The sequence below is a fragment of the Anolis carolinensis genome, chromosome 3, assembly GCF_035594765.1.
Source record: "Anolis carolinensis isolate JA03-04 chromosome 3, rAnoCar3.1.pri, whole genome shotgun sequence".
In the NCBI taxonomy this organism is placed as follows: domain Eukaryota; kingdom Metazoa; phylum Chordata; class Lepidosauria; order Squamata; family Dactyloidae; genus Anolis; species Anolis carolinensis.
Genome location: NC_085843.1, coordinates 2,971,396 through 2,985,507, shown reverse-complemented (window position 1 = coordinate 2,985,507; position 14,112 = coordinate 2,971,396). Strand labels below are relative to the sequence as shown.

At 42.5% G+C, this 14,112-nt stretch overlaps 2 protein-coding genes across 4 annotated transcripts in view; one reads left to right on the top strand and one right to left on the bottom strand.

Moving 5' to 3' along the window:
* The window catches only part of pgm2l1 (phosphoglucomutase 2 like 1), a 380,072-nt gene that overhangs the window by 17,481 nt on the left and 348,479 nt on the right, over positions 1 to 14,112 (bottom strand). The window lies entirely within an intron of this gene.
* The window catches only part of slco2b1 (solute carrier organic anion transporter family member 2B1), a 233,146-nt gene that overhangs the window by 166,878 nt on the left and 52,156 nt on the right, over positions 1 to 14,112 (top strand). For all 3 annotated transcript variants that reach the window (XM_062974408.1, XM_062974406.1, XM_062974409.1), the window contains one exon: positions 5,073 to 5,203. In XM_062974408.1, coding sequence (XP_062830478.1) covers positions 5,073 to 5,203 — 131 coding nt within the window. The remainder of the gene's footprint in view (positions 1 to 5,072; positions 5,204 to 14,112) is intronic.

The following is a 14,112-nucleotide window of genomic DNA, read 5'->3' as shown; positions in this document are numbered from 1 at the left end:
GAAGGTCCGCATAGTCAAAGCCATGGTCTTCCCCATAGTGACCTATGGATGCGAGAGCTGAACAGTAAGGAAGGCTGAGCGAAGGAAGGAAGAGAGACGCTTTTGAACTCTGGTGCTGGAGGAAAATCCTGAGCGTGCCTTGGACCTTGGCAAGAAGATCCAACCAGTCCATCCTCCAGGAAATAAGGCCCAGTGGCTGCTCACTGGAGGGAAGGAGATGAGAGGCAAAGATGAAGTATTTTGGCCACATCATGAGGAGACAGGAAAGCTTGGAAAAGATCACGATGCTGGGGAAAATGGGAGGAAAAAGGAAGAGAGGCCGACAAGGGTGAGATGGATGGATGGTATCCTTGAAGGGACTGGCTCAACCTTGAAGGAACTGGCTATGGGAACTGGCCTGGGCTGGTCCATGAAGTCACAAAGAGTCGGAAACGACTGAGTGATTGAACAACAACAAAGTCCATTAAGTTCAGTGACTCTTACTCTCCTGTAAAGCAAAGTTGGGGGATACTTCTCAAAACGGTTTCTCTACAGAACATTGTTTGCTTCATGAGCATTATAACTGATAATTAATTAATTTACCTAGGCCTTGGCCATTCCATGCACTTTATTACCCTTAGTAGCATCCCTCATCACCAAAGAATATGCACTTTCAGGTTTCCATTCCCCCTTAAAATGGCCCATGTCCTATGGTGCTTGACTACGGATTGCAATTACTATGTTTTAAATTATTTTTACTTTTGTAAGATGTATTATTATATTGTGATCTTATTGTTTTACTGTTTTTATTGATATAATGCTGTTTTGGGCTTGTCCCAGTGTTAGCTGCCCCAAGTCCTTTGAGAGATGGAGTGGGATATAAATATTATTATTATTATTATTATTATTATTATTATTATTATTATTATTATTATTATTTCTTTGTAGCCCAAAGATGCATTTTTGGAAAATGGAAATCTCAATAACCTTTTGGAGATTTTATGATCTTTGGAAAGGCAAGACCTTGTTAGAAGTCATAACCTTTTGAAAAAATGATGCCATAGCCTTTTGGTAAAAAGCATGGCCTGTTAGAGTCATTACCTTTTGGGAAAATGGCATTCATGCAAGGCAGCTGTTAAACTGATATACCTGGTTATCTCTTTGAACTGTTAGGGACACAGATATGCCAATGCACAAAACCGATATATACAACAGAGTTTCAAAAGTGTTCTTTTAGTTGCCCCAAAACATCTACTCTCCCTTAAAGCATATTGGTTTAAATAATGTTCTCAAGGAGAAAAAAACCAGACTTTTAAAAAAGTAACATAGTTGGTTTACTCACAAACTTCATGTATTCAGCATGCAGGTACTTTACATATCAGTCCAGTTACAAACAGGATTTGAAGTAGTTTCTCTGTGCGGATAACACACACACATCTTTCTTAGAATTTTAACAGTGCAAAGTCCAAAGCATCTCTCTGTTCTGAGAGTCTAATAGAGTCTCCGTTTTTCAAGTCTGAAAGTCTAATGGATTCCGTACATCATTCTGTTCCTACTGAAGTCTCTAAACATACTGTTTCTAAAATCGAGTCAAGTCCTGAAATATCTCAGATCTGATCACATGATCTGCAGCCCCTCTCACAACAAAGAGTTAAGCAAAACTGCTTACCAATACACACACATACAATACGATAAGCAATTTGAATTATATACATAACAAGTAACTAGTGGAGGCTTGAAGAAGGTTGCTACGAGGGTTATCCAGAAAGTAGATTGCGTTTTGGAATTAAAAATGAACCAAGTATAGCAGAAAACATTTACCATATGCAGTTGAAAGCCAGACCCAAATACCACATTTCATGTAGTCGGTGTTCAAATCTAGGCACTTATCATAGCGATGAATGAGCTTGGCAACTCCTTCCCCACAAAACTCTGCCGCTTGCGTCCTCAACCAGCCGGTCTCCCCTCCCGCAGCTGCGCATTGTCACCAAAACGCTGCATTGAGGACGCAAGCGGCAGAGTTTTGTGGGGAAGGAGTTGCCAAGCTCATTCATAGCTATGATAAGTGCCTAGATTTGAACGGCGACTACATGAAATGTGGTATTTGGGTGTGGCTTTCAACTGCATATGGTAAATGTTTTCTGCTATACTTGGTTCATTTTTAATTCCAAAACGCAATCTACTTTCTGGATAACCCTCGTATTTCCAACATCTGCTCTGTAGGATGAATGCAGCTGGAGATCATTTTAACTTCCCTGGCTCAGTGCAATGGAATCACAGGAGTTATAGTTTTACAAGGTCTTTAGCCTTCTCTGCCAAGTAGTTTTGGGGTGTTCCACCAAATGGTGACTCCCACAATCCCGTATCATTGATCCATGGCAGCTAAAGTGGTGTCAAACTGCATTGTAAATGAAACCCTAGACAGAAACGCACACCCACAGAAGCACCAGGAGGATTGTAAGCTACAAACAGAAAGAAAGGGAGCATTTGGAAATACAAAAATTAAGAAAAGACGAGGCTGTGTTGGGATGGATTAGGAGAAATAGCATTGCCTAAGGAACATTGCTTGGAAATAAACAAAGAGCTTTGGAGTTGCTAGATCACCAAGTCTCCACTTTTTGGGGGCACATCTACACTGTAGAATTAATGTGTTTTGATACCACTTTAACTAACTTCCATGGTTCAATGCTATGGGATCCTGGGAGTTGTAGTTTGCTGAGGCAGAGAAGGCTAAAGGCTTCACCAGGCTATGATTCCCCAAATTCCGTTGCAGAAGCTATGGCATTTAAAGTGGTGCCAAACTGCATCAATTCGACAGTGTAGGCGCACGCTTCATGGGTCATCTCCAGGCAGATGGCAAGAGTTCAAATCTCCCATTTTTGGTTGCTTCATCTCCAGGCGAGAGAAAAGGGCTCTGTGCAAGTCTCCAGCTTGTCTATTGAAGCATCGACTTTCTTCCATTTGCAAGACCTAATTGAGTTCTTGCTGCAGCTTGCATAGATGCTGCCTATTTACTCAAGGCCTGTCTACACCTGAAAGAAAAAAGAAGATTCATTCACACATATCTCCCTGATCCAAACAGACCCTATATTTGTCTTGTTAGCACAACTCGCAGCATATACATCTTCGATGTGACCTTGCTTTTGGAAAATGCCTCCCAGTTATGCTTTTAGTGGCCATATTGTTTTATTTTTCTTCCCACCATCCATGGCAATGCACATATTTCCTCCTAAGGTGTCTTTAGCCACCCTGTTATGTGGAAATGCACCAATAATAATACATCGGAATTTCGAGGTATGTCTATCCTCATACATATTGCTTTCTATATATGTATATATTCAGTATATAAGTGGTGATTCTAAAATTAAAATTCAGCCATGAGCAAACTCACTTCCTTCTGGTTGTAAAACATGGTTTTCAAATGTTGAAGTGTGAGGATGGCTGCGATTTGTACTCAGAATCTTTCTCCTGAAATTGTTGACAGAGCATTTCTGCTTGACATTTGCTTAACATAAGCTGACTAGGACAAAACTACAAGGCTAGGTTGTGCAAATAATTGTGAACCCATTAAGACCGCTTAAGCAAACAGTTATGACTTTTGGCTTACTAGATAGTATTTACTTGATATGGATTATGGACATTTTACCTGATTTAGTGATTAATATAAGTTGGAGGCAACTACACATGTCTAAGGATTGCATTAATCAGTAAAATTCCATTGTTAATTAGCCTCCTGCGCATGCTTGTCAAATGCTATGATTTTCTCAGGATGTGGCAGTTCCTTGCTCAGCATGAGCTGACACTGTCGCCACTATCTTGCAATTAATAAAGTGTTGAAATCCAAATCTGCTGTCTGTCTTTTTCTTCGGCTGTGCCCAAATGAACCTGACAGGAAAATTTCCCCAACAGAAGAACCCTAATGAAATGAATCTTGGACTGATAAAGTATCTTTGCAGTCCATGACATATTGTGTGCCAGATTTGGCTGTGGTTGTTTTGTGCTGAAAAGAGGATTTTCTGCACAGGTTAGAGTATTTTCAGCATGGAAAGTATTATATGAACGCAGAAATACTCATACATGTACACAGAAAAGTATTTTTTTTCTGCACAGAAAAAGCTGAAATTGGTGGTCTGTTGAACGTGCGATTCGCAAAAGTGCTTGCCTTGTACAAAAATGGCATTTTGTATATAACAAGAAGCATTTTTCTGCACAGGAACTAACATTTCTGTGTTGAAATATTATTTTCCACATAAAAAGGGCTGTTTCTTAGGCATGAAATCTTGTTTTCTGTGCAAAATCGTAAGCGAACTTCCCACAAAATAAGTCCCAAATTGCAAACAGCATATTTTTCTCACAGGGTGAAGAAAACTGCTGAAACTACTCATTATTACCTTTGAGAAGAAACATGGAATCCATTCATATTTCAGAATTATACTTTAATTGCCATGGCTCCATCCTTTGGCATCTGAGAATTTGGAGTTTGCCATGGCACCAGAGCTTTCTGATAGAGAAAGGTAAATAACTCAGAAAACTACAAATCCCAGTATTCCTTAGCATTGAGCCATGGCAGTTAGTGCTATAATTCAGCTTTAGTGGATACAGCTACATCCACATCAGGGGTAAGACTTACCACACAGTTCTAACTCATTGAGTCGTGGAAATGGAAAGAACTTCAAGGATAATTTTATGTTTTCAAAAGCCTTGTCTTCCAGTTGTTTGGATTTCAACTCCCCAAATCCCTGATCATAGACCTAGACAGCTGAGGCTTCTGGGAGTTGAAGTCTAAAGCTAGACTAGACTTTGGGAATCACTGATCTAGCCCACTTTGGTTCAGTGGAGGAAACCTCAGCAATTGAGGACTGGTTTTTCCTGAAAACAGTCTCAGATTCGATCCCTAGCATTGCTCAAAAGCCTTTCCTTGAAATCCCAGACAGTGAAAACCAGACACAGCCTAGCGATCAATGACTTATTTCAGTACAGAACAATGTCCCGTCTTCTGTGTGAAACGGTCGATCACTGGTGCCGTGGGCTGGCAGCATGTCCTGTTTCCACCGGAGCACCTTTCTCACTTTTTCCCTCCGGTTGTCTTTCAGCGGAAATCCATATCAACAACAAAGACCCGCGGTGGGTCGGGGCCTGGTGGCTCGGGTTCATTCTTACAGCCAGCATCGTGGCCATCTCTTCCATCCCGTACTTCTTCTTCCCAAGAGAACTGCCCAAAGAGGTAAGTCACTGGTGATCCCTCGTGTCTGAATTGCCTTCCAAGTACAGGGTCTATAGTAAAGGTAAAGGTTTTCTCCTGACGTTAAATCTAGTTGTGTCCAGCTCTCGGTGTTGGTGCTCATCTCCATTTCTAAGCCAAAGAGCCAGCGTTGTCCATAGACACTTCCAAGGTCATGTGGCCACTGGCATGACCACCTGGATCACCATTACCTTCCCACCCAGGCATTACTGATTGATCTACTTACATTTGCATGTTTTCGAACTGCTAGATTGGCAGAAGCTGGGGCTAACAGCAGGAGCTCACCTTGCTCCTGTCCTGTTTTGCCTTTCAAGAACAGCCTTAAAACACTGTGGTAAGCAAATGAAAACTGCTTTACTTCCGCAAAACATAAAGAAGAGCACACTCAGTGGAATAATGCAAAAGGAAGCAAGGAAGTCTCAGGGCAAACACAGTTCTTAGTCTCTGATAAATTCCCAAATCAAATAGCAGTCTTACTTCAGACAAAGAAACAGCAATAAATCCTTAGGGGCAGTTTCCAGATGCAGACTCGAAGCAGGCACAAGGGGAGCGAAGGCTTAGGCATTAGAGTCAGTTTGTTTCCAGCAAGAGCTGGCTGCACCTGCTTCTGATTTATAGCCCTGAGTCCCCTCACAGCTAGTAGAACAGTTCCCAATTACTCAGCTGCATTTCTGGCAGCTATTCGAGCTGAACGACGTCTCTGCTCTGTTTCCTTTCGCCTCTCCTGAAATGTGGGTACTTGCAAAATCTCCTCCTCAGATTCCAACTCACCCTCAGATTCATGAACACTTTCCTGCTCCCCTTCTTCTTCTAAAGAAGAGGAATCCCCAACAGCTCCTCTTGGTCAGCAAGTTCAGCAGCAAAGCGGTTTAACCCGATTCACCACCAGGGTCTATAGCTAATATTAAAAAACAAATGAAATAAAAAGAAATATTAAACAGAATGAAATACTATAACTTCCTGTATGCACTCATGTATAAGTTGGGACAAGACTTTGGTATCTATTTGTTATCTAGAGCAGAGTCCTGTGCAGCGTAGCCAGTGCTATATGTCAGCATATGGTAGGAAACAAGAGAGAAAATAATACAGGATACTCTGATAAAGTTTGAAAAAGGAAGAAAACTTGTTTTTATTGTTGCAGGTAACACATCTCAGATAAAAGAGTAAATAATAAAATAAAGTTGCCTAACTTTGATAGAAAAGTCCCTAATGCTAACTCTCACATCTGTGTCTCAGCTATCTTGAGGTAGAGAGGAGGTTTGTTATGCTCCCTTCTCAAACAAAGGATGTTGTAGCTCAGCAAGTGGCTGAGGATTTTTTTTCCTGACATTTCGGAGGATGAGGGATTTGATCAGTTTCAAAGGGAAGAGTATGTCAGTATTAGGAGGGAATTGCAGCCAATTGAGGCCATTGTTTTGGATTCCAGCACTCGTTTCCAGGCAACGGGGGAAAGTGAGAGTCCCAAGTCCCCTTGGAAAAGGCCTTCATCTGATGGGGAGTTTTCACGAGAAGCTAGATTAGGCTTAAGAACGAAGGGAGTGAAAAATAGACTAATTAGATGCTCTGGGAGTCTCCATGAGAAGATCTTTAAGCCCAAGTGCATTTGACATGATCTCATGGCTGCTTGGTCAGGCTTAAATTAGGGAGTGCTGGCTTCAGGCCTTTCAGAGGAGACAACATGATTCAGGTATTCTCAATTTTCCTGTTCTGGTTCAAGCCTTTGTTTCCTTGAAGGGTTTACCTTGGAAAAGTTCTTGCTTTCGTGTTTATAGATTCATGTTTGAAGTACTGCTGTGGATTTTGGTTCTCTTGCTTTGATGTACTTTGGGCATTTTTTGGATTATTGCTATTTTGTATTCCCTGTTCTGCTGATCCCTTTTGGAACTGCCCTTTCGCTTTTTTACCTGCTTTCTTCAATAAGCATCTTTAGATAAAACTACTGAACTCTGGCGTGGTGCTGGGTGAAAAGGTGTTTTCAGTTGTAGAGTGCAACAAAGGGCAATAAAAGCCCATAAAGGCTTTTGGGAAGAAGGAGAAGGAAGCAAAACACCTTAAATGTGTTGTCAAAGGCTTTCATGGCCGGAATCACAGGGTGGTTGCATGTTTTCCGGACTGTATGGTTATCATCATCATCATCATCATCATTTAATTACTTATTAATCGCCCTCCATCCACGATGCTCTAGGCGATTTACAAGATAAAATTGTAAAAGATAAAAATACATACATAAAAATATTAATAAAATTAACCTAGATCAAAAGCTCTAGTAAAGAGCCAGGTCTTGAGTGCGAGGGTGAAAGGCCCTAACTCACGCATGGCTCTCATATGGGGCGGCAAGGCATTCCATAAGGCAGGGGTAGAAAGAGAAAAAGCTCTGCGCCTGGTCCTTTCCAAGTGCCCTTCTCTAGGACCCGGTACGTAAAGTAAGTCTCGTTGGGATGGTGGTTGCGACCTCCGATGATGGGAGAAGGAGAGACGGTCCCTAAGGTACCATGATGGGCCCTGGCCGTAAAGAGTTTTGAAGGTCAGAACTAGCCTCTTATATGGACCACGGTAATCAGTGTGAAGCCAATGCAGATGCTGCAGCACTGGTGTGATGTGGCATTTCATGGGTGTTCTTGTGAGTAGCCTGGCTGCCACATTCTGTTATGTTCCGGAACCATTCTCTTCTGACATTTCACCCACATCTGTGGCAGGCATCCTCAGAGGTTATGAGGTATATTGGAAAAAACTAATTGAGGAAGGTTTATATATCTGTGGAAAGTCCAGGGTGGGAGAAGAAACTCTTGACTGTTGGAGGCCAGTGTGAATGTTCCAAGGATTAATGGCCTTGCAAGATTCATTTCCTGGCTTCTTCCTGCCGGGGGAATATTTTGTTTAGAGGTGTTAGCTGCCCCTGATTGATTCATGTCTGGAATTCCTGTTTTCAGAGTGTTGTTCCTTATTTACTGTTCTGATTTTTGAGTTTTTTAATATTGGTAGCCAGATTGTGTTCATTTTCATGGATTCCTCTTTTCTGTTGAAGTTGTCCACATGTTTGTGGATTTCAATGGCTTCTCCGCGTAGTCTGACATGACAGTTGTTGGAGTGGTCGAGCATTTCTGTGTTCTCAAATAATATTCTGTGTCCAGGTTGGTTCATCAGTGAACCAATACAGTGCTCAAACACGAATCAAGGAACATGAAAGGCACTGCAGACTCACTCAACCAGAGAAATCTGCCATAGCAGAGCACTTGAGGAACCAACCTGGACACAGAGTATTATCTGAGGATACAGAAATGCTCGACCACTCCAACAACTATCATGTCAGACTCCACAGAGAAGCCATTGAAATCCACAAGCATGTGGACAACTTCAACAGAAAGGAGGAAACCATGAAAATGGACACAACAAAAAACAAAAATCAGAACAGTAAATAAGGAGCAACACTCTGAAAACAGAGGAATTCCAGTCATGAATCAGGGGCAGCTAACACCTCTGAACAAAAGATTCCTCCAGGCAGGAAAAATCCAGGACATGAAGCTGGCAAGGCCATTAATGCTAATCACGGTAATTAATTACAACACTCACACTGGCCTCCAACAGACAAGAGTTCCTTCTCCCACCCAGGACCTTCCACAGATATAAAAACTTCCTTTCTTAGTTTTTTTCCAACAGACCGCACAACCTCTGAGGATGCCTGCCATAGATGTGGGTGAAATGTCAGGAGAGAATGCTTCTGGAACATGGCCATACAGCCTGGAAAACACACAACAAAACACATTGAGTTGCATAGATCTAGGAATCAGAGATGAAAACCATGACAGGAGGCATTCTCTACAGGCTTCTCTCTATCTCTAATTTCTCTTATATACAAGTGTTGGTGCTTCTTCATTTCCAACAAATTGTGGGTTTTGATATGGGTCATTTTGCAGAGAGGGGGTGACTCCTGCCATTTACCTGTCCAGGCATTAATAACGACCAGAAACTGCTCCGTGGAGGAGAGAATCAAGGAGCTTGGTGCTTCTTTTCGGGTCATCTTTTGCCACTGAGATGGTTCCCTTTTTTGTAAGAGTTACCAAACAGTCCTTACTTTGACCCATAGATACGCTGATCTAGTATAAAGTAAACATTTTGATGAAAACGTATAGACGTTTCCATGAGTATATGCAGAACACCCAAAAGGAAAGCCATGGCAAAAGCTGTGTATCAAATGTGACAGAAAAATAAAGATTGGAGCAATGTGGCCTCCGAAGGTAATGCGATAAAACAGGTCAGTGCAGAATAAATTAAATCAGGAACAATTTGCAGCCCTACTGAGCCTAATCTGTGTCTTCTGAGAGAACCAATAAACTCAAACTGTAAGCAAAACAGATTTGCTGCTGTAAAAACACATCTTGTAGTTGCTGGCAACCCTAAAGCAGTCTGTTAATGGGGGGGGGGGCAATAAATCTGCGCTGTCTCATAAAGGGCACCTTTTGGTCCCTGGAAGGCAACCATTTCCAGGACTTATGTAGCTGTTTTGTAATCAATCTTTCCCAGCATGTTCTTTCCAGCATTTAATGTGACAGGATCATTGCCTTTGAGAGTCAGCCTGGCACAGTGACTTGAGCATTGGTTTACATCTCTGGAGACTAGACATGTCCAAAAAATCGTTTTGAATCGTATATCGGATTTATTTATTTATTTTTATTTACAGCATTTCTATTCCGCCCTTCTTTCTCACCCCGAAGGGGACTCAGGGCGGATTACAATGAACACATATATGGCAAACATTCAATGCCAACAGACAAACAACATTCAGTTTTAGACAGACACAGAGGCATTTTTTAACATCTTTCCAGCTTCATGGTTCTGGCCACAGGGGGAGCTGTTGCTTCACCGTCCATTGGTGGCTGTTCTTCCTCTTCTTTTCCTCGTGAGCAGTTTTATGGTGTTGTAGATTAGTTAAATTAGCCTCCCGCATAAAGCGAACCTTAAATTTTCCCTACTTGACAGATGCAACTGTCTTTCGGGGCTGCTAGGTCAACAGCAAGCCGGGGCTATTTTTTTTTTATGGTCGGAGGCTTAACCTGACCCGGACTTCGAACTCATGACCTCTCGGTCAGTAGTGATTTATAGCAGCTGGTTACTAGCCAGCTGCGCCACAGCCCGGCCCCACAGTCCGATTTATTTCGGATTGTTCTCGCTTTTTGATACGCATTCCAAGACATTGTCTCACGGTGCAGCCAGCGATGTAATTCGAACCATTGTTGGCCCATTCTCTAATTGTCTCTTAATGTTTTGTTAATTCCCCCCCCCCCCCAATTTTTTTTAATATACTTTAAAAATATTTTTTAATTTTTTTTGTTTCTGCAACCTACCTTGAATGGGAGCTTAGCGCAGGCTAACATGGCTGCCGCTCCCTGGCCAATCAGAAGCTTCCACGATGGATGCAAAGGTGGGGGCTCGGGTCCTCTGCGTCCACGTGGAAGATTGCCATAAAAGCCCGTTGTGTAGCCCGGGTGAGCCATTCTGGGCTGGGCTTTGCACGGACAGAGTGGTGGTCTGCAAGCGGAGAGCAAGCAAGCCTCTTGAGGGAGAGAGAGGGTGAAGTGGCCCGGTCTGGCTGTTCCCACAGAGGGGTTTGGAGAAAGGGTTAGGGTTTTGTTGCTGGTTCCTTCTCTTAGCAAGGGAATTTCTAGTTTTCAAAGTATCTTTGCACTCCTTGCCAGGGCATTGCTTGGCGTGGTGGTCACTGGTCCATTTCTAATTGAAGGCATTGGGTTAAGGCTTGTGGGATCACATAGCCAGAGACACCATTGATTTCCAGTGTCCTTCTTGCTTACAAATATAGCAACGGAATTTCTAGTTTTCAAAGTATCTTTGCACAACTTGCAAGGGCATTGCAAATTTGATGAGGATAGCTCAAGAAATGAGGGCGGGAGAGCCCTGTAAAAGTCCCCCCCCCCCGTTTCCTTTTTTTTCTTTTTTTTCTTTTTTGGCGATTGCGCATGCACGCCCACCATTTTAGAAACATTTAGAATCATTACGAATTTTCGGAAATATCCAAAAATTTTGGGTGAAAAAATTGGAAATACTTTCTATATCAAAGCGCCAGCGCCCCCTACTTTAGAAATGAGAATTGAAACATTTTTTTCAGCGATCGGACATGCCTACTGGAGACCAACACTCAATACCTCACTTGGCCATTGAAACCCATTCTTGCACCCGTAGGCTATATAGGCACCTCAAAACCACACTGGGGCCCCAGAATATAAGCAAACAAGCTGTTTATTGAAGGTTATATGCAAGCAAAAGAAAAATAAAGTTCAGAGCCAGTAAAATAGGTTTAAATCCACAAGAGCAAGGTACTTGAAATTCATGAAGCAACAAGAGTCTTTAAAAGCCACTCAAAGAGCATAGCCCAAAACTGGAAGTCAAAGTAAGTCCAAAGAGGTATGTAGGATAGTCCAAACAGGATTAAATCCAAGGCAGGAATCAAGGATAAAACAAGAAAACAAGACTAGAGTGCAGGATTAACACTAAGATAGTCCAAGGTATAAAGACAATGATGAAACACAAGGCAAGAGTCTTGACTAGAAATAAAACCAAAGTCACTCGAATATCCCACTGGATTCTCAGGCCAAGGCAAGGCTGGACCTTGAAGCAGGATACATGGCTGCAGGAATACATAGGAACACGGAGCAAAGAACCTTATTTCTTGAATAAGCAATCTTACCACCTCTGGCTGTGGCAAGGGAAGGAAAGCATTTTAAGGGGAATCCAAGGTCTTTCTCCCATGAGAAAATTGCTCATTAGATTGCTTCAAAAGCAAATGCCTGCTTCTTCGCAAAAATTCTCGTTCCCTCCTTTGGTGAGTTATTGCTGCCTTCCTGTCAAATTCATTATCCTCTTCCAGTGTCTCAGCTCTCTCATCCAAACTAGAATGTCCATCTGGCACCTGGAGATCTGACCTTGACTGCTGGGAGGAATGTGGTTCAAAATGCCTGCTTGCAACGTTCTGTCTCTGGTCCCAGAATCCACTGGGACAAACTCTGGCTGCATCTCAGGCCCAACTCTGGCTGCATCTGGGGCCGGGCTGTGGCGCAGGCCGTTGAGCAACCAGCTGCAACAAATCACTCTGACCAGGAGGTCATGAGTTCGAGACCAACTCGGAGCCCCGCGTTTGTCTTGTCTTTGTTCTATGTTAAGGCATTGAATGTTTGCCTTATATGTGTAATGTGATCTGCCCTGAGTCCCCTTCGGAATATAAATACTGTAAATAAATAAACCCAGAGTCTCCTGGCAAAGCAGGTACAGGGACAATCACTGGCTGAATGGGCCCAATCTCAGGCTGGGCTACAACACCCATTGGGAGAGTCACACACTCTCAGCCCAAAAAACCCTGCGACCATAAGTCGGAAATGACTTGAAAGCGCACGACAACAACCGCAATCATTGCCTTTGATGGACTATGTATTTCCCATTTCTATGTATGGTAAACAAAGCTGGACAGTGAAGAAAATTGACCAGAAGAAGATGTTTCACCTGCATCTGTGGCTGATGGCATCTTCAGCGGTTCTGTTGGAAATGAGGCCAGTGGAGTGTATATATACCTGTGGAATAATGTCCAGGGTAGGCAAAAGAGCCCTTGTCTGTTTGAAGCAAGTGGGAATGTTGCAATTGGCAAGTTTGGTTAGCACTGCAAAGTCAATCAGTGATGTCGGTTCCTCATAGATGTCCACCCAACCTCTGCTCAGAAACTTCCAGAGACTACATAGGTCTCCAAGGTAGAAGTGGAGTCCCTTGTCCAACAGCCCTTACCGTCAAGCTTGATGGATAGACTCAGTCAGAGAAACAGTGACCCTGAGCCCATAAGACCTGAGCAGGTTGTTGATTTGGAGGTCCCTCATTCATGGGGCCACCATAAATTGAAACCAACTTGATGGCAGTTGACAACAAATCATTGTCTATTTTTATGGGTTTTGATGTCAGCTGCTTTGAGTCTTTCTTAGCAGAGACAAAGTGGGCATAAATACTATTACTACTACTAACAGAAACAATAACACAGCTCAACAACGACAGCAATGTCTTCGTATCTTAGTTTTTAGGCCTGTTCTTGGGGTTCTTTAGGGATCTGATTCAGAAAAATGCTTCGGATAGACAACATCAGCTCTAGTTTCTTAGTTATTATCCTGGTTTTCTATGGGCAAGCAGATGGTCATTGGAAGATGCCATATGTTCTGGACGACAACTAGAAATAATAGGAGGAAACTGGGACCATTTTTGGAATCAGCAGGTGAAATATACCCAGTAAAAGGCCTGACATTTGAGGCACCAAAATGTGTGTGTCCAGTGTAGAAGTAGTAGTAGTAGTAGTAGTAGTAATAGTAGTAGTAATATAAGCCAAATGCAAGAGTTTTCTCTCTCTACTATTAACAGATAGTTCTCCTGTGCATGAGGACTTTCCCTTCTGTATTTTTTTGGAACTAAAGCCAAAGCCAGAATATCAGCTCAGGTTGTCTTTTAGAAATAGTAGATAAGGGTGGAAGTGAAGGCATCGGGCTCGGAGTTCAAGGCAGATTGGAAATAGGTGTCACGTCATGATTGGTGAGCCTTTACATCAGTGGTTCCCAACCTGTGGGTCCTCAGGTGTTTTGGTCTACAATCCCAGAAATCCCAGCCAGTTTACCAGTTTACTGGGAGTTGAAGGCCAAAACATCTGGGGACCCACAGGTTGAGAACTGTTGGGAATCATCCTGGTCTAAATGTAGTTAGATAGATGATAGAGTTAGATTGAGGGAATCCTTTCCCTGTTTCCAAAGCATGCCTAGACAGGCTTTACTGTGTTTTCACTCTATCCTGTATATGTCACGTCCTTTACTTTGAAGTTAGTAGAAATGTGAATCTCCAGGGACACTAACTTCTCA